Source organism: Ailuropoda melanoleuca, chromosome 8 (assembly GCF_002007445.2).
Source record: "Ailuropoda melanoleuca isolate Jingjing chromosome 8, ASM200744v2, whole genome shotgun sequence".
In the NCBI taxonomy this organism is placed as follows: Eukaryota; Metazoa; Chordata; class Mammalia; order Carnivora; family Ursidae; genus Ailuropoda; species Ailuropoda melanoleuca.
In genome coordinates, this window is record NC_048225.1 from 78,830,128 (window position 1) to 78,856,497 (window position 26,370).

General features: G+C 48.5%; 1 protein-coding gene and 1 long non-coding RNA gene across 4 annotated transcripts in view; one reads left to right on the top strand and one right to left on the bottom strand.

Annotated features, from left to right (window-relative positions):
- The first annotated feature begins 9,802 nt into the window (after positions 1-9,802).
- The window catches only part of LOC117803414, a 32,844-nt gene continuing 16,276 nt past the window's right edge, over positions 9,803-26,370 (top strand). Inside the window, exons 1-2 of the long non-coding RNA XR_004627259.1 lie at positions 9,803-9,939; positions 15,241-15,318. This is a non-coding gene — a long non-coding RNA (uncharacterized LOC117803414). The remainder of the gene's footprint in view (positions 9,940-15,240; positions 15,319-26,370) is intronic.
- Positions 9,858-26,370, bottom strand: part of TNR (tenascin R) — a 409,151-nt gene continuing 392,638 nt past the window's right edge. For all 3 annotated transcript variants that reach the window (XM_034666755.1, XM_034666756.1, XM_034666757.1), the window contains 4 exons: positions 24,858-24,954; positions 17,266-17,427; positions 11,275-11,438; positions 9,858-10,318 (listed from right to left, as the gene is read on the bottom strand). In XM_034666755.1, the coding sequence (XP_034522646.1) occupies positions 10,199-10,318; positions 11,275-11,438; positions 17,266-17,427; positions 24,858-24,954 (543 nt within the window). In that variant the 3' untranslated portion in view covers positions 9,858-10,198. The remainder of the gene's footprint in view (positions 10,319-11,274; positions 11,439-17,265; positions 17,428-24,857; positions 24,955-26,370) is intronic.

Here is a 26,370-nt window from a genome sequence, read left to right on the forward strand (position 1 = left end):
TTTTTGGATTCGGGGAGCTCCTTAATTGCCACTTTTCCCTAGCATTTGAAGTGTTTGAAATGTGTCTGAGTTTAAAAAAGAATATTGTCAATATTGAAATAACAACCTTCATCCTGATTAATGGAGTTCTTTTACCCTACATCTCCTACCAGTTCCTCACGAACATGTAAACATACATTTGGAAACTTGACCCTAACCTAGTTCCAAAAGCTTTGAAGTTCAGGGCTTTTTCCACATATGTGGGGAGCATCTGAGCTGGAGAGCCGGGAGTTTGGTGCAAGTGGATGGAAACAGAATGAGGCAAAAAGAGACTCTATCTCTTCAAGGAGGGACCAGGCCTTCATCCCTGTCCCGTGTTGGGTCTGCTCCATGGTAGGTGTTCACTGAACTCAGATCGTGACATGAGGCAAGAGGAACAAGAGACACGGTTATGTGTGGATTTATGAGTCCCATACATGTTCTTTCTAGGATTCTTTGAAAGTGGAGTGGAACGTCACGTGCACATCACATGAGAGGAGAGATCCAGGTCCCAGGAGCCCTTATTCCTTAATGATGTCTTCCTGCTGACTGGCAAGGGGGCCGCCGCGGAGGCACACGTCCCCAGGGCCACCGGGGTCATCGAGGGAGAGAAGACGCTACTGTGTTTAGGTTGGGTTCTTGGTAATTGCACTGATTACTAATGCTGCTAACATTTCTCTCGCTTAATAATCCACTTTTAATTTTCCCTGTGGCAGTTCTTCATTCCCACAACACAGCAATAATTAAATCTGTGTTCAGATCGTTGTAAATGCACCCAGAGGTCTTAAGCAATGGGTGAATCATACTCATTTAAGTTAGAACATAATGGTAGCATTCAGCCACCTCAGGAATAAATACTAATTACGGAAATTCCTTTCAGTTCCACTGTATACATCTCGTTTCCGTTTCCCAGATAGCGTGCAGGACGAGATTCAGGCCCTGGGCTTTATCTGCATGCTACAGCGGTCCCTCCTCAGGTAACACCATCCTGAGGTGTGGGCTTCCGGGGTGGCTTATTTCAAAGGAGACCAGGAAATGTGGCTGTTTTCAAAGGTCTTCTCTTGCTGCCATCACAGAAATGTTTTTAAGGAAATGATGGGGGAAGAGGAAATGAACCGTAGGGAACAGGCTCCGAAAAGTGTCCTGCCAGCTGTCGGCTCAGGGTGGGTACTTCAGGGGGGTACTATCATGTGTCTGGAAGCTGGGGTTTTTGTCCCTGTTGCTCACGTGGCCTAGGTTTGAGAAGAGGCCTGCTGGAGCCTAGAAGATACTGAGAGGAAAGAAGCTTAAAAACAATTTTATCTCCAAGTTTGTTAAGTATTCTCTAGGTCCCCTTTAAAGGTATTTTCTCTACCTCCCTTTCAACATGGGGACATGGAGAAACACTGCTCCTCTTGACCCTGGAATTTCATTAGGCTCCATCTATCCCTGGCCTGTGGGGAGCTCTGTCATCAGACTCCATCCCAGGGTGCCAGGGAGCCTGGCGCGCACGAAGACTCCGCCACTTCTGGCCTTGCTCCTACAGGTTATGCCGTTCCATGCCGTCTCACTCTGATTTGTGCTGTTCCCTTCTCACCATCCCCCCCCCTTGGGTAATTCCTACTGTCATAAAACTCAGCCAGGTGCTCCCCTCCCCTCCGAGGGTAGTCTTCTGGAATGCCCTGCCCCCTCCAATGAGGGTGGGGAGAGGGGAGAAGGGCTTGTCTGAGTTCAGGGCCCCGACTCTGCTCTGTTACTGTCACCTCTACACTTCTGCCTTGAGTGCTTGTGGAACTGAGCTGGATGGAAGTTTTCCTCACGCCCTTGCTCTTTGGCCTGTTACCTGGCTGGGTCTTGCCTATATGATCTGGAGGTGAGAGTTGATCTTACAATGTGCACGGGACTCATTTTCAAGGGAGGGAAGGGAGAACGCTTTCGCAGGTGACCAAGCCTGAGAGGCAGATGGTCATAGGTGTTGGAGACCGAGCTGAGGGTAGACAGGCTGGGCAAGTTAGGACAATGAAATATTCTCCACCAGTGCCCATAGATGGCACTAGAGCCTTGGAGATCCAGCTACCACTGGGCACCCCGGGGGCCAGGGAACCGGACAGTGAGTCAGTCTTTGTGGCTGATCGACGGCTCCACACCGTAGACCAGACCGGTCTGGGTGATGCTGGGGCATCCAGCAGAGGCTAGCGCCCGTCAGGGACCTCTCTGAAGGTAAAAGCAATGGGTGAGAGGAAGAATTCAGAGTGGGTGGGGAGTGGAGGAGGAAGAGAGAGAGAGAGAGGCAGAGAGAGGAAGGGTAGATGGTGGGAAGAGAAAGGTAGGGGCAGCGAGGCTATGATGAGAGAACGGGATCAAGGAAGGCAAAGGGCACAGATGGAGTAGCAGGACCTTCAGGGATGAGAAGAAGGTGATGCAGAGATCTTTCGGCAGAAGTGGCGGTAAACATGGAGGGGAGGAGGCCCCGAGCAAAAGAGAAGGCCAGCCGGCCCTTAAGAAAGGCATGCCTTCCCAGTTCCCCACAGGACTCAAAAGCTGCACACCATTCCTTCTGGATCTTTTATTGACGTATAGAAAATGTGTTTAAAAAAGGAACTATACAGAAGCTAAAAGCAATCAGGACTAAAAATACTAGTTAACAATGGTTAACAAGCGGAGATTCCAGTCTTTGAGCTACAGTGCCACGAACGGAGGGGGAAGTTGGCTTCTCCTCTCCCTGCCTCTGTTTTTACTTTTATTTCAGTTCATGAAAGTGTACATCGCCCGTGGAGTATGTGTACTCCATTTTCTTCTTGTTTTTTTTTTTTCTTTCTTCCTTCCAGTCTTTCTTTTAAGTAAATGTTTTCCCCAAGCACAGTGTAGCTACAAAGGGAGTAAATTGGTCGGTGTTATTTTCACCTGAAAAGGCCGTTAAAGGTTAAAACGACAAACTCAAATTCGGGGGGACTGGAGGGTTCGGTGTTTATGGTTTCTCAGAACAACAATCTAGAGATCACCAGGGTGGGTTTCAGCTGCCCGGGCCCAGCATGACAGCTCCCTCAAAGTCACGGAGACTTGCTCAGGGTACCTGGGAGTTCCTGCGGGCCTGGGGCGCATCCGAGGTTGGAACGACTGGATGCCTGCATGTGTGTGCAGAACAGGAAGGAGGAGACTGGTGTTACTGGTAACGCATCTAGATTCTGAACCTTGAGTCTGTGGGACCATGGTGTGAGTCTAGAGGGCATGGGCAGGGAAAGGGGGTGGGAAGGGGGGGCGCTTACTCGATTGACATTTTTGTGGAAGCCATGGTGTCCACTGCATCTAACACAGAGGTATCTCAGCTCCCCCAGCAGCCTCCACATGGAAGAGGACCATGAAATGCAGAGCTCTGACTTGGGGAAGTCGATTCCTTTATGGATAAGTGGCGTTCAGTTAAGAGGAAGGGGTTCATTTCAGGAGTTTGAGCCTGGGAGCCAAAAAATACAATTTACCCATTACTAATTTCCTTCTAAATTCCTCGGTGTGGCAAAGAGACTGTACCTAACTGTCCTCTGAGATCCCGTGTCAACACACACACATCCCCACTGAGGGGGTAGGAGCAGGCTGGAAGAGGAGAATAAGTAACACTAGTCTCCTGCTTTCCTCTAGTCTCATTCCCCAATTTTTCCACTGCTGTGACCCTACAGGGACTCTGTCATGGTACCCATGAAAGTCTGGTCGGAAAGAACCCAATCAGTCGGCAGCCTGCTGGTTTTAGCCTAAAAATTGATGGGATTTCTATGTTTGGTACTGTCTGTATTTGTTTCAATATATTAATAATATAATACCTTTCCTCTTAGATTCTGGAGTAAAACTGGTGCTCCAGGAGCATGCGCCATGTTTATTCTCCCCAATCTTGCCAACCAGTCTACCCAGTTTGAGAAGAATGACTCTGGAATTTCCTACTCTTCTAATGTTGGGTGGGGAAGAGGCCACTATATTCCCAAAGGAGTAGCATTGGGAACCTAATGTTTGTGTCCTACTCTTTTTTATCTGCTACCAACCTGTTGTAGAAATTTTTCTTATCTCCTCAATTAAAAACTAAAAAGAGGGAAAAAAAAAAAGGAAAGGAAAGAGTTGTCTGGCTGTTTCTTACTTCTGATGGTGAGGTGGAAGGTCCCCTGGAGTATGTGGCAAAAAAAAACACATGAACTCCCTTTTCTTAAAAGACAGAGGGAAGTGGCATCAGAAGCCCCTTTGTGCAAACATTAGTAAATTCAATATGGCGGCCATTTGGCTAAACAAGTAGAAGGGGCAGCAGCCTCCTGAAGGGGCAAAAGCAAGGGCTTTAGAATTAGACAGAGGGATTCCCATTATGGATCTCCTTAGTACCTGTGTGACTTTGGGCATGTCGCTAAACCTTTCTGTGCCTCCATTTTCTCATGTCAAATGGTTAAACTTGAGTCAGGGTTGTGGTGAGGATTTAATGAAGTAATACAGCTGAAGTCTCTAGCACAGTATCTGGAAAATAGTAGGAGTGTACTAAACACCATTTCTCTTATTCTTCATTTGGGGAGAGAAATATTAAAAGGCCTATGCCAGATCCAATCTCAGCCCTGTTACTGATTAGCTGTGTGAACTTGGGCAAGTTGCCTAACATTTTTGGGCTTCTCTTTCCTGAAGTATGACATGAGAGGGTCAGGTTAGATGATTTCCAGTTCCTTCCTGCTCTGAAGGTATGTTCCCAACACCTGTCTTTTGGAGGCAGTGTTGAACACAGTAGCATCCAATGGCAGGATGTTAGCAACACAGGGTGTCCCTGGGGCTGCTAAAGCAGGAATGGGAAGAAAACAATAGTTCTCCGTGCACTTGCCTCCTGGCCACACATCTGGACCCAAATCCTCTCTGTGGCTTAGATGTTCCAGGCCTCCTGGGATCTGCTCTGCTTCCATGAGCCCATGGTGCCAATGAGCCAATGCCAGTACCTGGAAGGGCTGATTCGGTGAGACCGAAAAGGGTTAAATGTCTCTGAACTAGAAATTTAGGATCAGTCCAACCTCACAGCAGACAAGGAGAAGCTGATTTGTCAAGTTAACAGAGAGGGCAGAGCTCGTCTGAGGAACAAGAGCTGTGTTATTTGGATACCCTGATTATTAAGCTTGGGAAGGAGGGAGGATTTCCGGTTTGGAGAAAATGCAAAGCGGTCCAAAGATGGTGAGGTTTTCCAAGGACGTTTGGACAATGAAGTGCTGCAGGTGCAATGAAGTCATGCTTCAGGCAAGCGGTGACCTTGAAAAATTAATCAGGAATGCTGGAGATGACAAATCAGACTTGCGAGTGCCGTGAAGGAAAAGTGAGGTCCAGGCAGGACGGGCTGAGCAAGCCAAGGGAGCCCTTCTGCGTCTCATTTTCTGCGCAACAGGCCTCTGGCACCTTCGTTTCTCCTGAGGTGAAGTGGGTGAACTGACAGGAGCTCTCTGGTGCAAGGGGAGACCGGAACTCAAGGCATTAACGCAGCTCCCTAGACCAGAGCCTCCCACTTGCTCTCTGTACTTCTGTGGGCCGTCAGTAGAAGGCTTGCTTCCAGTCTCTAATCATCGTTCAGCTTCTTTTGTTTTGTTATTTTATTTTATTATTTTATTTTATTTATTTTACATTTTATATTTTGTGTTTTCTTCTTCCCCGCTATTTCTCCAAGCTTGAAGAACACAGAATGGACATAAGCAAATCTCATGTGGCTACGATTAGGATGAACCAGAGCCATTCTTTCAAACTGGACTTGAATCTACACCACACCCACAGAAAGTATCCTAGAGCTTTTTCCCTAGAGCTTTTTCCCCTGCTTGCTTTTGGAGGTCTCATTTGGTCTGTGAATTTTCATTTGGCCCGATGGTGCCAGAATGCTGGAGTACAGTTGAGGGAAACTTGGTCACATTTGTGTGGGGTGGGGTTATGGAAGGCACAAAAGTACGGAGGAGCATTTAGTCAAAGATGTTCGAGAACGTGGCCAAAGGACTTGGAGGTCTAGCCAGAGAGAGGCTACAGACATCCCCCAGAAGCCAGCCTGGTGTCTGGTCTTTCCTGAGTGTGGAACTTCTCTGTCACTGTTATCTGGAGAAAGATGGGCCGCCCAGGGAGGTTGGGCGGAGCTGAGTCTGCGGCTCCTGGCCTCTGGGACTTTGGGTAAGAGGCCGACTCTCAAACTTCACAGATCTACCCCCCTCCGCCCCGCCCCGGGCCTCCGAGGTCCCAAGGCCTTGGCAAGTCTGAAGCAAATGAACAAATTATTCCACCTTCTGTGGCATTATTGGAACTAAACTGAAGTTCGAATCTTTCCTTTTCAAAGTGTTAGGAACAGACAGTGAGACACAAGTGGAGAGTACACGTTAGACGGAAAGAAAAGGAAGTAGGAATGAGATTGAATGGGTCAGGTGACGGGAAGTAAGCACAGACCCCAGTAAGTGGTTCTACCTTTCCGGAAATGCTGGGCAGAGGTTAAAATTAAAAAAAAGAAGAGGAAGAGGAAGAAAAGTGTTTTCATGCCCCGGGAATACTCGCAAGTCCAGGTCATGGGCTCATCTAGTTCAGCCTCCTCAGCTTGGCACATTTACTGCTCACAGGTTCCACTTTTTCTCAACTGATGCTTTTAAAAGAGCCCTTTGAAATGATTCCATAATGACCTAGTGTCCCTTAATCTACAGCTCTGTTCTGGGACCGGATTTTGAAAGTATAAATGTGATTAGGGCTGTTTGGTTTGGCCTTGAGCTCATTGGCAACCTTGGTTCTTCGGGTTTGTCTTTGAAATAACAGTTTTCAGTGTGCAGGGAGCTGGTTGGTTTCCAGGGAACAGGGTGGAAGGTGGGTTACCCCTGCTTGGGCTGCCCAGTAGGGGAGCGGGTAGGTGAGGGGTAGGGTGGATTTAACTATTTATGGAAGTTTGCTCTGCATTTCCTTGCTGCCATTTTTGTTGTTTTTCTTCTTTTACAATTCGATCCCCTGTATAAATCAGTTGCCTGGTTTTCCTGAAACTCAGTTTGGTGTGAGTTCTCCTGGAAACCCCAAGGGGCTTGCTGTCCTCAACCCCCATCATGTTTCATAGTTACTGGCAGCCACTGGGGGTGGTGATCGCCACCTTGTGGCCACACCTAGCATGACTCCCTCCAGTTAAATCCAGTCTAAAGGCCTCAGGAGTCTTCCATAGGTTTGTAGTCTCCCATCTCCCCCACCCCCCAACACTTCCAGAAAGAACCCTGGAGAATGTGAGTTACTCCGTTGGGAACTATCTTTATCTGATGGGGAAATGAGAGAAGGAAAAACTGCCTGGATCTTGGATCTAGGCATGTGTCTGGTGCAGTCATTGGTAGGTTTTGTTTCCTTGTAAATGCCTATGATTAGAATTGGGATTAAATCCTAATCCTGCACTTAAATTGCCTCTGGGCAGGGCCCACGTCAATTCCTGTGAGTCCCCTGAGGACAAGTGGTGTGTGTAGGTGAGTGCTTTGTGAGTGCTTTGTGAGTACCGCTTACTGGATCCACCCTTGGGAAGAACACAAATTTGGAGGAACAAGATAAGCAGGAGTCAGTGAGTGAAGTTAAAAAACTTTCAGTTTAGTTGATCATGGATCTTGGGGAGAGAACGGGGCACAGTGTCTCTTGAAGATGGTAAACGCTCGTGAGAAAGTCACTCAACTTAATACAAGGAATCTATACATCCTTTTATAGGAGGTTGGGTAAGCTAATCTTTGAAGTCCTTTTCTTGCTTTAAAAGTTTCTAAAATGATTTCAGGCAATACTGCTGATACTGCTTATAAAAATGTTCCATAGGGTAACATGGTTGTAATGAAAGGCGGGTTTTGGTTTCCACTGATACTTTTGGCTTTCACCTGAATTGACCACATAAGGAATCATAATCTCTTTTCCTTTCAGTTCCCTTGATGAGGTGGGCTGTACTGGCACCTCCCAGGCCCCTGGCTCTGCTTTTATGGGCAACTCAGCCTTACTTAGCATTACCTTCTCTGCAGCGTTTTTTCGTGTGTGTGTGTGTGTGTGTGTGTGTGTGTGTGTGTGTGTGTTTTACTTCTGAATCTTCCTTCCTTCCTTCCTTCCTTCCTTCCTTCCTTCCTTCCTTCCCTTCCTTCCCCCCTTCCTTCCCCCCTTCCTTCCTTCCTTCCCTTCCTTCCCCCCTTCCTTCCTTCTGTAACAAAGCAGGGCTTCTGGTGGATTTTCATTACTTAATCGTGCTCTCTCATCAATGGCAATTTCTACTTAGATTTTCAGATCAGAAACTAGCATTCTTGTCCAAGCTTCCATTCAACAGTGGGGGGAAACTGAGCCTGGAGAGAGAAAACAACCTCCAGGTTGATGTCACAGAGCCAGCGACATGGCAGAGGTGGGCCTATACCTTAGCCCCCAGCTTCCTGTCGGTGTGCTCCCTACTATTCATTGGGATCCCACTCTCCAGCTGAATCTCATTTAATTTACATGTGTCTTGGAAGGACTGTTTCTCTTTGTTCCTCCTCCTCCTAGTTCCTTTTGAAGCGCATGCTGACCTGAGAAATGGCTCTGTGGCCTCCACGTCTCAGCTCCGAGTCTGTCAGTCACAGTCTCGCAGAGCAGTGGGCAAGGCCCGGGAGGCCACTAAGGCAGGGTGTCCTTTCCTGGGAATCAGAGCTGGGTTGGAGGGCAGCTGTGTGCATTAGGAAGCCGCCAACTCTCAGGCTCTGGTGGCAACTGGCTGGGGAAGGAGCAAGATGCCCTAGTTTGGCTAACCATGGGCATTACAGAAAACAGAAGTGGGGCCTCGAGGAACCGAGGGGAAAAAAGAAGGACAGCTGGGGAGCTGCGTGTGGGTTTTGGTAGAAGCTGCAGGATAGCTACCACTGACACTGGACTTGGAGAAGCCAAAGGGTCATGGTTTCTAGAGCCTTCAGCTCTCTTGGGCTTAAAAATCAAATCATGGTAGTGAAGAGAGCACATCTCATAAAATGGGAGGTAGGCCCACAGTCGTCCCCTGTTCACCTTTGGATTTCCAGATATAATTTCCTCTGGCACTTTTCATTTTTCCTCTCAGAAGCAGAATAATAAAAGAAGATGGAGAAAGGCTTCTCATGATGTCAACTCATTACAGAGGTCATTCCTATTTCCCACAGGACCAAAAAAGAGCAAAAAACAAAAACAACCCCCTCCCCCAATTTCACCTCTTTGCAGGAATTATCAGTCAGGGGAATGGCTGGCTGGTCATATAACTTCTTCTTCTGACCCTTATTAAGCCACCCACATTAAGGAGAGCCTGGCTGAACACAGAAATGAGGCCTTCCATTTGCAATTCAAAAAAAAAAAGTCCGTGACAAACAGAAGCAGAAATAAGAAAATAGAGCTAGGTAAGGTCTGTTTCCCACGGGACCTGTAATCTCAAATGGCCGATGCCCTGATTTCTACTTTTGTCCTTTCCTCAATGTCTAAACTCAAAGCGCTAAACCCACAGCCATCTCCCCCTTTGGGCCACAAAGGAAGTTCGGTCTGGTTGACCCAAGAGAGGGGGCAATGACTTATGACCCTCAGGGAACACAGCCACTGTGCAGCCTCGGGCCAGGTGTGGAAAATACCTTGGGCTTGTGGGGCCGTGGGGGTCTAAGGGTGGGATGGATGGAGGCACAGAATTGCTTGGAGCTGGGAAAGAGGCCACTGTTCTTAAAAGGTAATAGGATACTTGGCTGGTAAGAGTGTCAGAAAATGAGACTCTTTGGCCCATTACAAAGGACTTGGGTTTCTGGGATGGGGTGAGGTTAATCTGTTTCCTTTGAAGGGGTATTGATGGCAAAGCTCTCTTCCCAAGGCTTCTCCCAGTGGCTGCTATGAGAACCTGGCCATCCAAGGCAGCGACCAGAGCACGAACCCCTGGAAGTGAAGGGCAAGCCTAGGAGGCCAGGAAAAGAAGGCCCGGTGCCATAGCCATCTGACCCCAGGACTTGCCTCTAGGTTGGTCTTTTTAAAACATTCCAGACTTTCCCTCCTGGGTGGGAAAGGAGGGGAAGGTTCAGGATGACTGGGTGGGAGGGAGCATGGAGACCGAGGCCCAGGCCCGGGACAACAGACACCACGAGCAGCTGCATCCTGTTTCCTCCAACACCCTTCCCATGTTGCAAAGCACAGTACTCTTACCCCCCACCCCTTGTTTCATATCATAAAATACAAACAAATGACAGAAAAGGTCAGTGGGCCCACGGCTGCCTGCTGCTCAGAACCGCAAGGACCGCCGTGTCCTCCCCGCCGTGAGACCGTGCTTGTAGGGACGCATCTTCATCTCCACAAAAGGGATGGAGAACTCGTGGCCTTTCCAGTGGTACCAGTTGATCCCCTGGGATGGAGAAAGACATGCATGTCAGGTCACCACCTCCCCCCAGAGAGACACCCAGCTTGAAGAGGGAGAACACCAGGAGAGGGGAAGCCAAGATGAGGATTTAGCCATTCCATTAACGGGAGGCTTTGTGGGGAAGCTTTGCCGGCCAGCTCCCGATACGGTCGAAGGAGCTGGGTCTCTTTCCAGCTTTTCTTTTTAAGTATGCCTGTGGCCTGAGTGTTCATCAGGACTGTACGTCAGGTCTTTTCTTACTGCCAGCTTTATGTTTTTGGCTTTTAAGATTTGCATGCACCGGTTATCAGTGTTGAATTTCAAAAGCCCAATAGTATGCGAGCATTTTGCAGAGAAGGATTGGGTTTGACTGCTCACTCCTGATGGGAGAGGCAGGTAGTTTCCACCTATGGTGACCAGCCATCTTGGTTGGCTCAGGACGGGGGGCGGTTTCCCAGGCTGCTGGCCTTTGGGTGCTAAAACTGGGAAAGCCCCAGTTGGTCCAGTTGGTCACCCTATCACCCAGCCCAGCCTGTGGACTTGTAGTCTCTAATGGGGAAACATAGTGCAGTTTATACTGGTTTTCTGATCTCTCCTTTCCTGGGACCCTTCTTTAGATGAGGTTGAGCCTGTGAAGGTGTCCCTGAAATTGATAAGCTCTCCATGGGATGGTTTAGATGAGGAAATGAAATGGAATATACTGGTGGTCAAGGGGCTTCTCTGGGTGAGTTCTAGCTCCTGGGTCCAGAAGCTTTCTTTCCCTCCTCTGGCTTTTGCTTTGTCCTGCCCTTTCCCCAGGGCCTGCATTACTTTGCCCTTCATGATAGTCCTTTCAAGACTGACTTTTTTTTTTTTTTAACCAAGGGAAATGTAAGACCCACTTATGCACTGAACACATAAAGTTAAGGGACTGTGGGTTCCACAGCCCTGGGTCATTCATAACGGCGGCGAGCTTCACCTACCTGACTGTGCCTGGACTCTCCATATTTCCCGTTGAGGTTGGTCCGGTGGCAGTTCTTATACCACCAGGCCCCCTTGTAGGACATGGCGCAGTTGGTAACCGCAACATCATTGTCTCTGTCCTCTGTGGAGAAAGGGCGTCCCTGATGATAGCTGAGGGAGTCCCCTGTTAAAAAAAAAAAAAAAGGATGCCTTCGTAAGGCCATCGATTTGTCCTTCTTTTGTCAGGATTGTCTTGACATTTGACCCACTCCCAACACACCTAGCCTCCACTTAAGGGACTTTCCATTTACCTCTCCCATTTCCTGTTTCCTCAGTATGGAACTCTTGCTTCACCTTACTCCCAGGTCAGCTGCTTCCTTGCTGTTCTCTGCAACTCATTTCCTCATCCTTCCCACCTTCTGCTCAGAGCTCTGTCCACTCAGTCCACCTCACACCCCTCTCTCTTTCCTCTAGGCCTGCACTGGGCACCAACATTCATGATTCCTTTGTCTCCAGAGGAGACAGTGATGAGTCATGGTGACTTGAGTCAATCTGGGTTACCACCATGCATCCACGGCCTTCTACATGGTTTACTAGGCCTGGTCAACCCTCACCCAAAACCCCACCTTCAGAACTTGGTGCACCATGCAAAGAGGGATCTCAGCAAGCTTAAGTTCCTGTCCATGGGAGAAAGCATGATGAGAAAATCCTAATCATGTCCGAGAGGTGGCTGGGAAAGGCAGGGCTGTATCTTGCAGAAGTTCACATACGGGATAGACTATTTGGAGATGTGGTAAGATCTCTAGTCTTAGAGGCAAACAGAAGTGATTGGGTGTTGTCTTGCTAGGAGGTTGTGCAGGGGACTCATATGAATTGAGTGTTTGAGGCAAGGGATCAAACTAATTAGTTTATAATTTTCAGCTGAACTTTTGGTGGGACTTGTGGTTGGAGATGTCATGAAGGGGCTCATGCTGTGGAATGAATGTTATTATAGATGCTTCTGAGGTTACTTTAAGCTAGGAAAGACCACAATTCTGGGCCATCAGTGGTATCTGAGTCCACATTCATGGTGGCCACTCCATGGCTTCCCACCGCAGCTTAACTCTGAGGGGATGATCTTTATTTTATGAGGAAGCCTGATCCCCTCAGGGAAGTCAGATCCCTAACTCAACATATCATGTCTCTGTCCCATCCTTTTCATTTTCTCCTCCCAGACTCCAAGGAGTCTGGCTTTGTGTCCATTGAGAGCTAATCCCACTACCTGAAACTCATTTTTTTTTTATAAGATTTTTTATTTAATTATTTGAGAGAGAGAGAGTGAGCACAAGCAGGGATGAGGAGCAGAGGGAGAGGGAGAAGCAGACTCCCTGCTGAGTGGGGAGCCCCACGTGGGGCTTGATCCCAGGATCCTGGGATCATGACCAGAAGTGAAGGCAGACACTTAACTGACTGAGCTACCCGGATGTCCCCCTGAAACTTATTCCTTCCCATTTTTTCCAGGTCCAGAAGAAAGCAGAAAAGATTTCTTATTTTTTTCTTTTTCATATATATGAAAAAAATATATGAAAAAAATGAACTATATATACATATACATATATGTATATATATTTCATATATATGAAATATATATATTTTTTTAGCATATTCACCTCCTCCAATCCTAAATCATATTCATATGCTTTAGTGTTAAAACTTCTTGGATTAATCCTACTCTCTAGTGACCCTTTCTTTACCATCAGTTCCACTCTGTTGCCTCTATGCACCTCCTATCTTCTCATCTCCTGCTTGCCCTTCTGTAATCTAGAATTTGCTCTCAACTGTGGCCGTGGAACGATGTTCTCCAGCTTCCTCTCCAATGTTGCCTGCTGCTGCCTTGGATAGATCCCAGCATTGGTCTTTATCTCCTCCCCAAATCCGGCTTCCCTTCCCATTTCTGTCTCAGACCCACCTCATATATTCAGTACATTGTCTGAATCTTGGTTTTTCTCTCTCAAACCGCTGTTCAGATTTATACCTTTCTCTTAATTCCTGACATTAGTCAAGTCTCCTATTATCTCCTACCAGGATTAATGCAGTAGCTGCCAGCTGATCTCTGTTCTTCACTCAGATTTACTCTATCCAGTTTATGGCTGTCACATTGANCTGCTCAGAGCTCTGTCCACTCAGTCCACCTCACACCCCTCTCTCTTTCCTCTAGGCCTGCACTGGGCACCAACATTCATGATTCCTTTGTCTCCAGAGGAGACAGTGATGAGTCATGGTGACTTGAGTCAATCTGGGTTACCACCATGCATCCACGGCCTTCTACATGGTTTACTAGGCCTGGTCAACCCTCACCCAAAACCCCACCTTCAGAACTTGGTGCACCATGCAAAGAGGGATCTCAGCAAGCTTAAGTTCCTGTCCATGGGAGAAAGCATGATGAGAAAATCCTAATCATGTCCGAGAGGTGGCTGGGAAAGGCAGGGCTGTATCTTGCAGAAGTTCACATACGGGATAGACTATTTGGAGATGTGGTAAGATCTCTAGTCTTAGAGGCAAACAGAAGTGATTGGGTGTTGTCTTGCTAGGAGGTTGTGCAGGGGACTCATATGAATTGAGTGTTTGAGGCAAGGGATCAAACTAATTAGTTTATAATTTTCAGCTGAACTTTTGGTGGGACTTGTGGTTGGAGATGTCATGAAGGGGCTCATGCTGTGGAATGAATGTTATTATAGATGCTTCTGAGGTTACTTTAAGCTAGGAAAGACCACAATTCTGGGCCATCAGTGGTATCTGAGTCCACATTCATGGTGGCCACTCCATGGCTTCCCACCACAGCTTAACTCTGAGGGGATGATCTTTATTTTATGAGGAAGCCTGATCCCCTCAGGGAAGTCAGATCCCTAACTCAACATATCATGTCTCTGTCCCATCCTTTTCATTTTCTCCTCCCAGACTCCAAGGAGTCTGGCTTTGTGTCCATTGAGAGCTAATCCCACTACCTGAAACTCATTTTTTTTTTATAAGATTTTTATTTAATTATTTGAGAGAGAGAGAGTGAGCACAAGCAGGGATGAGGAGCAGAGGGAGAGGGAGAAGCAGACTCCCTGCTGAGTGGGGAGCCCCACGTGGGGCTTGATCCCAGGATCCTGGGATCATGACCAGAAGTGAAGGCAGACACTTAACTGACTGAGCTACCCGGATGTCCCCCTGAAACTTATTCCTTCCCATTTTTTCCAGGTCCAGAAGAAAGCAGAAAAGATTTCTTATTTTTTTCTTTTTCATTTTTTTAGCATATTCACCTCCTCCAATCCTAAATCATATTCATATGCTTTAGTGTTAAAACTTCTTGGATTAATCCTACTCTCTAGTGACCCTTTCTTTACCATCAGTTCCACTCTGTTGCCTCTATGCACCTCCTATCTTCTCATCTCCTGCTTGCCCTTCTGTAATCTAGAATTTGCTCTCAACTGTGGCCGTGGAACGATGTTCTCCAGCTTCCTCTCCAATGTTGCCTGCTGCTGCCTTGGATAGATCCCAGCATTGGTCTTTATCTCCTCCCCAAATCCGGCTTCCCTTCCCATTTCTGTCTCAGACCCACCTCATATATTCAGTACATTGTCTGAATCTTGGTTTTTCTCTCTCAAACCGCTGTTCAGATTTATACCTTTCTCTTAATTCCTGACATTAGTCAAGTCTCCTATTATCTCCTACCAGGATTAATGCAGTAGCTGCCAGCTGATCTCTGTTCTTCACTCAGATTTACTCTATCCAGTTTATGGCTGTCACATTGATCTTCCTAAAACCCCCAAATCCAAAAGACTTGGGACCTACCATGGCTCCCCACTGTTCACCATACTAAGACAGCTCCCCTGGGTTTATGGCCCTTACTCCACCAATCATCTTTCTGTTTCTTCTGAACTCACACCCTGCCCTGGGGAGCCAGGCCCTCAATGCCTGCCCTCCCTCCATTGTAACTGCTCCTTCCATGACTTCTCTTCCAGGGTTTGCCTTCCCTCACCATGGGGACCCTAGTCAGATGTCCCTCCTTCCTAGGCCAATGAATGCCTGGTAAGCTGGAAGTGAGTACCATTTCTTTTGTGGTTCTTTTTAAAACAATAGATGTTTAGTTCTTGCAGAGGCCATGTCTTATGCCTCTTTTGAGTCCCTGTAACTTGCATCATGAACTTCTAGGGGTTGCTCAACAATCTCTTATTGATAACTTGATTTGGAGTTTTAAGCTCTACTCCACTTAGAGTCCTGATGAGAGACTTAGATTTTTGTAGCCTTGAGAAATGGGGACAGAAGAAAGGGCTGAACATGGATTGGAGGCCGTGGGATGGATTATTGCCAGTAGGGCCAATAAAATGAGCAACAAGTCAGGATAAAGGCCAGGGAAATTGGGCAACAGTAAGTGCCAGAAAGAAAGGATGGGCTCTTCCCCACTGGAGACCTTTTGGTCTAGAAAGAGCAACCATTGGGTAGAGTTGCCCAGAGGAGCGGGCAGCCTACAGAAGCCCAGGTTTTCATCTTTTGAGGAAAACGAACTGAATATTTGAAGGGAGGGGTCAGACTGTAATTAATTTATGATGATCGGTAAATTTGCTGGCAGAATTTGCCTAGGAGACATGAGAGTAGAATGCGGTGCCACGGTCCTGCCCTCCGTGGGGCCTGGTAGCAGGAGGGAGCTGCGGGAAAGGCAGCAGTGGCTGGGCCCACGGGAGGCAGAGAGAAGCAGAGACCTGGAGCAGGTGGCGGGGGGGAGGAGGGTGGACAGGGGAGCAAGGGGGAAGGCTTGCTTTTCTTCCTGTGGGAAGAATAAGAACGGCTTTTCTATAGGCACAATTCTAATCTTAGGGAGTGGATCGTATCAGGTTTTGTTGAAATGATTTAGTCTGACATCTCGTTTAATACACTCCATTTCAATGGCTCTTTTATGCCCAAAGTGTAGTACATTGGAGCTATCATTAGGGGCACCTCAAGCAGGTCTGATGGACTGCCATTGGGAATAATCTCCAATAAGAACAATAGCAAAGCGTGCCTTCCTACGGAGTAACAATACCTGGCAGAGAAGAGAAATACGTGGACAGATGCAGTAATTGGAAGGGCAACACCTTGATGATCTTCTTAATTCCAAGAGGCATAAAAAGGCTGCTAAAATTATACATTGGCATTTAGCCCTAAAATTAGAGTTAATGAAAGGACCAATAACTCCGTGTACCAAACAGTAGAATGTTTGGCAAAACAGGTTTTCATGGAATGTCCTATAATAAAACCCAGGAAACAGATCGGCAAAGCCTAAGCAGCAGACTGGATATTATGTTCCGATAAAACTATTAATGCAACAGAGCTTATAGAGACGGTTGTCCTACTTAGTAGAATGTCATAAAAATCTATACAGGATACGTGAGCCTGTATTTGGCTCTTGTGGAGGAATGAGAAGAAACGTGGCCAGTGAGGATCGTTCCAGAGCTCTTGCTCGCGCCTGAGGAAGGCGCTATGATGACTGCTGAGGGGAGGGGGTCCTCTCAGAATACGGAGGGGTCTGCTTTATTTCTATTAGTTGCAAGATGGTTTTCCTGGATGTCATCGCAGGGGGAGAGTTCTCTCCAGACAGCAGATGATTATGCTCTCATTGGATAAGAGCCCATAGTGATTAATCTAGACAAGAAAAATAATGCTTTGCCCTCACACTGCCCTTTATTTTTTTAAATTTAGAAGTACTTTCGCTGCATTTTGCATCTTTTTCTGACTACTCTGTGAAGGAGGGCAGGCATCCTTATTAGGATTTTCCAGATCAGGAAACTGAAGTCCTGAGACATTGGTTTCAGGTCACCTGGGTGGTTAGGGACAGCCGGGACCGGCGCCAGCGATCCCCCGCGCTCCGCCCTGCTCTTGGCTAGCAGGGAATTCACCCGTTGTGGGGGCGCCGCCGCGGCCCGGGGCAGTTCAGGCTTCGGCCGCGGGGGGCGCTGGTCCTCCCGCCCGCCCACCGGCCGCGCCCGGCGTCCGCTCAGGGGCCAGGGTACCTGCAGTGCCGTTGTAGCCCCCTAGGCGCAGCTTGTACAGGTTTCTGCCGTCCTCCACCGAGAACTTGTCGTAGTAGGCGAAGGCAGCCTCCTGGCCGTCCCGCATGTCCACGCGCAGCTCGTAGCGGCCCTGGGATGTGATCCTGTGTATGTTGTCCAGCCCTGTGGAGCAAGCAGAGAATGCAGGGGCGCGGTCCCAGCGGCTTTGGAAATGGCAGGGAATGGGACTTTGGCCTCGCAGTGGATGTTTCAGAGAGGAGGGGGATCCGGATCGCTTTTGCCCTCGCCCTTCTCAGGTCATTTATCATTTATCAGACAGACCCTGCCAGACTCAGAAACTCCTCCTGCAAAAAGAGAAGCCCTGGTCCACCCCCACCCCCCGCCCCGCCCACCTCAGCTCAGGGGTCCTAACATCCAATCTTGACTCAGTAACAGACAAACCTTGAGCCTCGGGATTCCTGGCCCTGTCTCCTACCACCTTCCACTCCAAACCACGGTGTTGGGTAAAAATGACAAGACAGATTACATGGGCTTGAATTCTTGGGCTTGAGTGGTAGGAAGCCAGAGGTAGAAACACCTATCAGAGGAGTTGAGGACCAGCGCTAGGGGTCCAGGAGAGCCAGATGTCCTACCATCACCTAGTAGCCTGCAAAAGGGATTCTGCTCACCTTGCATGACACTGCCTCGCCCTTTCCCAGCCTCCAGCCCTCCTGAGGCTCCCAGAGCGAGGTCAGGGGATAATGCCATTTGCCCGGCCTCCAGCTCCTTTCTGTCGGATCTACCTGCTACAGTTTGCTTTGCCACCCCTGCCCCGGTCTTCTGGGTGGTTATTTTCACCCAGCTGCTTCTCTTTGGGCTCTAAGCTTCCCGGGCCTTGGTCTAATAGATTCTTGTAAGGTGAAAACCTCTGTGAGCCCACATCCTCTTGGCAATGTTTTCTCATATATATTCCCTTGTCCGCTTGCCCTGGTTGGCTGTACTCGAGGACTTTCTGATTCTGACCTACCTGCCCAGACTCTGAACGACTCACCTTGCATTGCTGGTGATCGTCTGAGCCCTCCTGATTTCCATCTGCCTACTGAACCGAGGTCCCCTTGCTTTGCTATCATATGTGATATCTACTGGAGTATGCCACGAGGAGAATAAAAGAATTGCAGCGATGGAAGGGAATTTAGAGATTACTTAGGCTAATCTCTTTGTGGAAAAAGAGGTTGAAATCTGCGAAGTTGATATTATTGGCTGAGGGCCACCTGGATCTTTCTGCTTCCCTATCCTTTTTGAGATCTAAAGCTTCATTTTGATTATAAGTTTAGGGCTGTTTGCTGTTCGCCTGTTGCTGACCCACAACCTACCCTAGACTTGTGCTTGTAGTGGATATACTGGATCCTGGGGGTGCTTGCACAGATGCTCGTAATAGGTGGTGGACATGTCCCCCAGCTGCTAGATGCATTGGCTGCTAACAGCTCACAGCTGCCTTCTTCTTGGATAATTGCCCTTGACCAAATAGGAGTCACTTCTCCTTGGCAGCTACATTCTCCCTCCCCCATGCCCTGAAGCAGACCACCATTAATGCCTGATGTGGGGGGTACAAAAGGCCAGACCCCTTGCCCTAGTGGGGACCAACTCTGAGGGACAATTCGTGCTCCAGAGCTTCCCTGAGAATCAGACTGAAAATCATCTTTCACCAAAACCACATTTTTGCACATTTTCCTCTGTTCTACCTTGCTTCCTCCATAGCCCGACTCCTGAGAACACTCCCCTAATAAATCCCTTGAACAAGAATGTTTGTCTCTGGCTCTGCTTCTGGGGAACCTAAGTTAGGATATAAACCGTGGGTCATAATTAGCCCCAACCTGAGTATTGCTGCCAAACTATAGATCACCAGGCCATGCCTCTATTCAAGAGCCCTCACTGGCTCCCTATTACCTATGGCATTATGTCAAGACTTCTCTTCCTCTCTCTAGGTACCATAATGTGCCTTCATTCATGTGAATATGTGAATAATGTGCCCAACCTCATTTTCTTCTTTCCCTGTCCTGCACCTTTCCTCTGGTTGGATGGTTTCTTTACTATCCCATTTTCACATGTCAGAAGAACCCCTGCCTTCCCTCTTTTCTTGTCCCCTTCCCTCCTGCATTCTTCTTACTCATCACCCAGGGCCTCCCCCACAAAGCTGACCCCTCCCGTCTCTGAGTATCTGTTCTCGTCAGTCGTTCATCGGTTGGTACGGTGTTTCTCAGTGTGGGATGGCCTCTCTCATGATAGGAGAAATACTTTGGGAATAAGGACTAAAATAACCTTAAACGTATAGGGAGAAAGGTATTTCCAAGTTCTCTTTCTTTCTTAATAGTTTAAGGAGAAACCTTAACTCGGATCCTAAGTTCTATTTCTTTCTTAATAGTTTAAGGAGAAACCTTAACTTGGATCCTAACCTTGACTCCCAGTCTCAGTTTGGTTCTAGTACTTTGCGGTGAAACACCCAACACTTGCTAACCTTCATTCGTACCACCCCCAGCAACATCAGGCTTGGAGCCCCTGTATTTAACTGTCATTTAATAATATTAATATTGTTTTCCCTTCCTTATATGAATTTTTAAGGCTCCCTTTTATTTCGATAACTAGCTTTCCATTTTGGGAAATGCTATGAAGTTTCTTTCACAAAACAGTCGATTTAATTAAATAAAGCAAGCGATATAGAGACAATTTAAGTGCAGGATAGTTCAACTACTTTACAGATAACGTAAAAATCGTGGAAGCAGTGCACAGCGGCCAAGGTCTGGGGAACGTGAGCCCTGTCTGCCAGGTACCCCAATTTGTGTTCATTGTACTTGTCCCTCAAGCTGTATGCAAACTCCTAGAAGGTAAAAATACTTCCGATTCACTTGACTTCTCTCTCAATGTTCTTATCTTGTAGTTTTATTACCTACATCAGCCAACCAGATCCGGGCATCTCCCAGGCACTTGATAAATTCTTATCATTGATGGACCGATTGGAGCCTATCCTTTAAGTACCATCTCAGGCACCATAAGAGGCAAGGGATGAAAAGATGACTAAGATGTGGTCCTAGTCCTGAAAGAAGTTTCCATAGTATAGTCAGGACAGAAAGAAAGAAAAATGGATACTGTGCTTTGCGCCCGCAAAAGAGAGAGTGGCCGAATTCTCCCATAGGCAGAGTGGTGAGAAAATTGGGCGGGATAGGTTCTATGGAGGAAGAAGAGTTTAATGGGTCTCTGAATATACACAGATGGGCACCAAGGAGTACGGGGAGGGGGGTGGTGGGCTGGGAGAGCGATCCTTGCAGAGGAAGCATTAGTGATTCTGAATGTTTGGAGTTTGGTGTTGGTGTGTGTATGGGGGTGGTGGTGAGAGGTGTGGGGTACTGGGTCGTGGGGAGCAGGCTCCAGAGGTAGATTAGAAAGGGTCTTGTACCTCAGCGAANTCCGATTCACTTGACTTCTCTCTCAATGTTCTTATCTTGTAGTTTTATTACCTACATCAGCCAACCAGATCCGGGCATCTCCCAGGCACTTGATAAATTCTTATCATTGATGGACCGATTGGAGCCTATCCTTTAAGTACCATCTCAGGCACCATAAGAGGCAAGGGATGAAAAGATGACTAAGATGTGGTCCTAGTCCTGAAAGAAGTTTCCATAGTATAGTCAGGACAGAAAGAAAGAAAAATGGATACTGTGCTTTGCGCCCGCAAAAGAGAGAGTGGCCGAATTCTCCCATAGGCAGAGTGTGAGAAAATTGGGCGGGATAGGTTCTATGGAGGAAGAAGAGTTTAATGGGTCTCTGAATATACACAGATGGGCACCAAGGAGTACGGGGAGGGGGGTGGTGGGCTGGGAGAGCGATCCTTGCAGAGGAAGCATTAGTGATTCTGAATGTTTGGAGTTTGGTGTTGGCGTGTGTATGGGGGTGGCGGCGAGAGGCGTGGGGTACTGGGTCGTGGGGAGCAGGTCGTGGGGAGGTAGATTAGAAAGGGTCTTGTACCTCAGCGAAGGGGTTTGGCTTTCAGCCGGTGGTGATGAGGAGTCACTGAAAGGGTTTACAGATGAGGTTAACCACTGCTCAGATTTTGGGTGTGAGGAAGACAGCCCCGTGGACAATGGAGCGGTCCCGGAGGTAGGGAGGTCAGGTAGGGACCTGTCTTGTGAGCATCCAGGAGAAAGACAATGAGGACCGGATAACGTAGTGACCGGGATATAGAGAGGAGACCGCAAATAGGGAACCGGGTTAGGCACCTGTCCCCCTGCCTCACTGCACATGTCACTATGAAAATCTAACCCAGAGGGAGATGCGGGTAATCAATTTACTACTTTCCGGGGTTGGCACCACTGCCACCTGCCTGGATGGGGTGTGTATTCACCCTCCCGCAGCAGCTCCATTCTCGATCTGCACCTCCTGCTTGTGGCAGACCCCTAGGAGATGGCAGGACACTTCTAAGGCTGTTTTCATTTTTCTCTTCCCTTGCCAAGTCAGGTAATAAGATTCCTCTGGGGAGCTGGGGCAGGGCGACTCCCTCCCCTCGCTCCTGACCTGCAGGCTGGCTGGTGGGTGCCCGGCTACTGAGAGGTGACCGGCCAGCTGGCTGTGTCCTGCGCCCCCTCCCCCACCAGGCAGCTCACTTCCTTTGTAGTTGCCTCATGTCAAGACCCATCAGCATAAGAGACTATTAATGAGGATGGGAAGAGACAGAGCAAAGAGGAAAACACCACAATAAGATAAAAACAGATCAATAGTGGAGCCAAACAGAGCAAGAGGTACTGAAAGCAATTCACGAGCTGTCAACTTCTCAACAGACACGGCCTTTCTGATCAGCCCAGATGGACACAGAAAGGAGAGAGATGGACAAAAAGCCAGAGCAGGGTTCCCAGGAAAAGCATAAAGGAGGATTACCTAGCCAAAACTCATCCTCCAGGTTCCCGAAGCCGACACGGTATTCAGCCCACTTCCGGAAAAAATCAGTTTGGCCGTTCTGCCGTCTCTGGAACACCTGTGGGGGAGACAGGGGGAGAAACACAGTGATGCTGAAGAAAATAAACCCTCATGAGTAAAATCGCTGTAACAGCGTTTTCTAGCTTCCATGGCAAAGATGCTCAGATAAGGAACGTTGCAGTACAGAGCTCGGAATTCACACAGCCGTTTTCGTAAGAGATGCTCAGAGCGCTTCCCTTGTAGCGCAGACCTCCCTGACGAAGAGGCCGGGGTGTGATGTTCACACTAATACGCACCCCTGCAATGTAGAAAGGATTCAGGATCCATCTCAAGCTCCCAACTAGTCGAGGGGAAATAGGCTTGGCTCTCAAATTAATCTTTTTGCAGCACAGAGTGCAGCAGAAAGCATTTCTCCCCAAAAGAACAGGACCAACTTCAAATCAGCTGGTAACTGTCATCATCCTATCGCAGGCAAAGCAACTACATATCACTCACGTTCCGAGCTGTTTAAGTGCTAATTTCATTTAACCTCCAATGCGTCAGCCTCGGCTTCAATTTCCAATTATGCTTTAAGAAGGAGGCACAAATATGTCAGAAACATAAAAGAAAACGTCTCCCAAGAGTAGCTTATGAGCACAGCCACCGTTTAACTCCATTAAAAATCTATCCATTTTGCACCAAGAAAAATCCAGTGCTGTGTGTTAGCGGTGCTGGAGGGGAACCACAGCAGGGCAGAGGGGCTGCGTGCATGCAGGGACTCAGCTAATGCTGGACTACCCTAGGGTCAGGCTGCAGGAACTCTCCCGTATGCATAGTGGGCTGCACTGCTAGAGGGGTCATTTCTGAGGCTGTCTTTTCTCTTCTCTCGTGTTGCCCTATTAGCTGTCGAAGGAGGGTCTCTCTCTTTTCCTGAACACTGGTGCTTCTGGAAGGCTGTGGCAGCTCGGGGGAAGAACCAGGGAGGCCTGGGAAGATGGGGACAGGGATGGCCTTGGTCACTAGAGATGGCTATCCATGCTCTGCCCCTCATCGGCTCCCGCATATGCAGTCGTCCCATAGACCTCCCCCCTGAAGCTCACCTCTTCTGGAGAGGACCCTTCTCCCACAGAGGACCCACCCCCTCTGTTCCTCTGCTGTAGCTGCAGCCTTCAGCAGGCAAGAGCCCTNCCTAGAAGGTAAAAATACTTCCGATTCACTTGACTTCTCTCTCAATGTTCTTATCTTGTAGTTTTATTACCTACATCAGCCAACCAGATCCGGGCATCTCCCAGGCACTTGATAAATTCTTATCATTGATGGACCGATTGGAGCCTATCCTTTAAGTACCATCTCAGGCACCATAAGAGGCAAGGGATGAAAAGATGACTAAGATGTGGTCCTAGTCCTGAAAGAAGTTTCCATAGTATAGTCAGGACAGAAAGAAAGAAAAATGGATACTGTGCTTTGCGCCCGCAAAAGAGAGAGTGGCCGAATTCTCCCATAGGCAGAGTGTGAGAAAATTGGGCGGGATAGGTTCTATGGAGGAAGAAGAGTTTAATGGGTCTCTGAATATACACAGATGGGCACCAAGGAGTACGGGGAGGGGGGTGGTGGGCTGGGAGAGCGATCCTTGCAGAGGAAGCATTAGTGATTCTGAATGTTTGGAGTTTGGTGTTGGTGTGTGTATGGGGGTGGTGGTGAGAGGTGTGGGGTACTGGGTCGTGGGGAGCAGGCTCCAGAGGTAGATTAGAAAGGGTCTTGTACCTCAGCGAAGGGTTTGGCTTTCAGCCGGTGGTGATGAGGAGTCACTGAAAGGGTTTACAGATGAGGTTAACCACTGCTCAGATTTTGGGTGTGAGGAAGACAGCCCCGTGGACAATGGAGCGGTCCCGGAGGTAGGGAGGTCAGGTAGGGACCTGTCTTGTGAGCATCCAGGAGAAAGACAATGAGGACCGGATAACGTAGTGACCGGGATATAGAGAGGAGACCGCAAATAGGGAACCGGGTTAGGCACCTGTCCCCCTGCCTCACTGCACATGTCACTATGAAAATCTAACCCAGAGGGAGATGCGGGTAATCAATTTACTACTTTCCGGGGTTGGCACCACTGCCACCTGCCTGGATGGGGTGTGTATTCACCCTCCCGCAGCAGCTCCATTCTCGATCTGCACCTCCTGCTTGTGGCAGACCCCTAGGAGATGGCAGGACACTTCTAAGGCTGTTTTCATTTTTCTCTTCCCTTGCCAAGTCAGGTAATAAGATTTCTCTGGGGAGCTGGGGCAGGGCGACTCCCTCCCCTTGCTCCTGACCTGCAGGCTGGCTGGTGGGTGCCCGGCTACTGAGAGGTGACCGGCCAGCTGGCTGTGTCCTGCGCCCCCTCCCCCACCAGGCAGCTCACTTCCTTTGTAGTTGCCTCATGTCAAGACCCATCAGCATAAGAGACTATTAATGAGGATGGGAAGAGACAGAGCAAAGAGGAAAACACCACAATAAGATAAAAACAGATCAATAGTGGAGCCAAACAGAGCAAGAGGTACTGAAAGCAATTCACGAGCTGTCAACTTCTCAACAGACACGGTCTTTCTGATCAGCCCAGATGGACACAGAAAGGAGAGAGATGGACAAAAAGCCAGAGCAGGGTTCCCAGGAAAAGCATAAAGGAGGATTACCTAGCCAAAACTCATCCTCCAGGTTCCCGAAGCCGACACGGTATTCAGCCCACTTCCGGAAAAAATCAGTTTGGCCGTTCTGCCGTCTCTGGAACACCTGTGGGGGAGACAGGGGGAGAAACACAGTGATGCTGAAGAAAATAAACCCTCATGAGTAAAATCGCTGTAACAGCGTTTTCTAGCTTCCATGGCAAAGATGCTCAGATAAGGAACGTTGCAGTACAGAGCTCGGAATTCACACAGCCGTTTTCGTAAGAGATGCTCAGAGCGCTTCCCTTGTAGCGCAGACCTCCCTGACGAAGAGGCCGGGGTGTGATGTTCACACTAATACGCACCCCTGCAATGTAGAAAGGATTCAGGATCCATCTCAAGCTCCCAACTAGTCGAGGGGAAATAGGCTTGGCTCTCAAATTAATCTTTTTGCAGCACAGAGTGCAGCAGAAAGCATTTCTCCCCAAAAGAACAGGACCAACTTCAAATCAGCTGGTAACTGTCATCATCCTATCGCAGGCAAAGCAACTACATATCACTCACGTTCCGAGCTGTTTAAGTGCTAATTTCATTTAACCTCCAATGCGTCAGCCTCGGCTTCAATTTCCAATTATGCTTTAAGAAGGAGGCACAAATATGTCAGAAACATAAAAGAAAACGTCTCCCAAGAGTAGCTTATGAGCACAGCCACCGTTTAACTCCATTAAAAATCTATCCATTTTGCACCAAGAAAAATCCAGTGCTGTGTGTTAGCGGTGCTGGAGGGGAACCACAGCAGGGCAGAGGGGCTGCGTGCATGCAGGGACTCAGCTAATGCTGGACTACCCTAGGGTCAGGCTGCAGGAACTCTCCCGTATGCATAGTGGGCTGCACTGCTAGAGGGGTCATTTCTGAGGCTGTCTTTTCTCTTCTCTCGTGTTGCCCTATTAGCTGTCGAAGGAGGGTCTCTCTCTTTTCCTGAACACTGGTGCTTCTGGAAGGCTGTGGCAGCTCGGGGGAAGAACCAGGGAGGCCTGGGAAGATGGGGACAGGGATGGCCTTGGTCACTAGAGATGGCTATCCATGCTCTGCCCCTCATCGGCTCCCGCATATGCAGTCGTCCCATAGACCTCCCCCCTGAAGCTCACCTCTTCTGGAGAGGACCCTTCTCCCACAGAGGACCCACCCCCTCTGTTCCTCTGCTGTAGCTGCAGCCTTCAGCAGGCAAGAGCCCTGGGCCTATCAGAGCCACGCCTCCCTTTCCCTGGCGCCCTCCTGTATTAACTATCCTCGCAGAAGGAACAGTTTTCCTGGGGCTTCTTCACTGGGCCAGGTCACTGCTGCCTCGATATGCATCATCCTTCCAGTGCTTGGCCAAACCTATGACTGGGCTGCTGAGCAAGGGCCCGAGGCAATGAAGAGCCCCGACACAGACAGGTGGGGGATGGATGAAGACTGGCCAGAGAATAGTGAAATTTGGATCCATAGGCACTGAGACAGATGGACTAGACACCAAGGATGTTTGTGTGTGTGGAGAACAGCC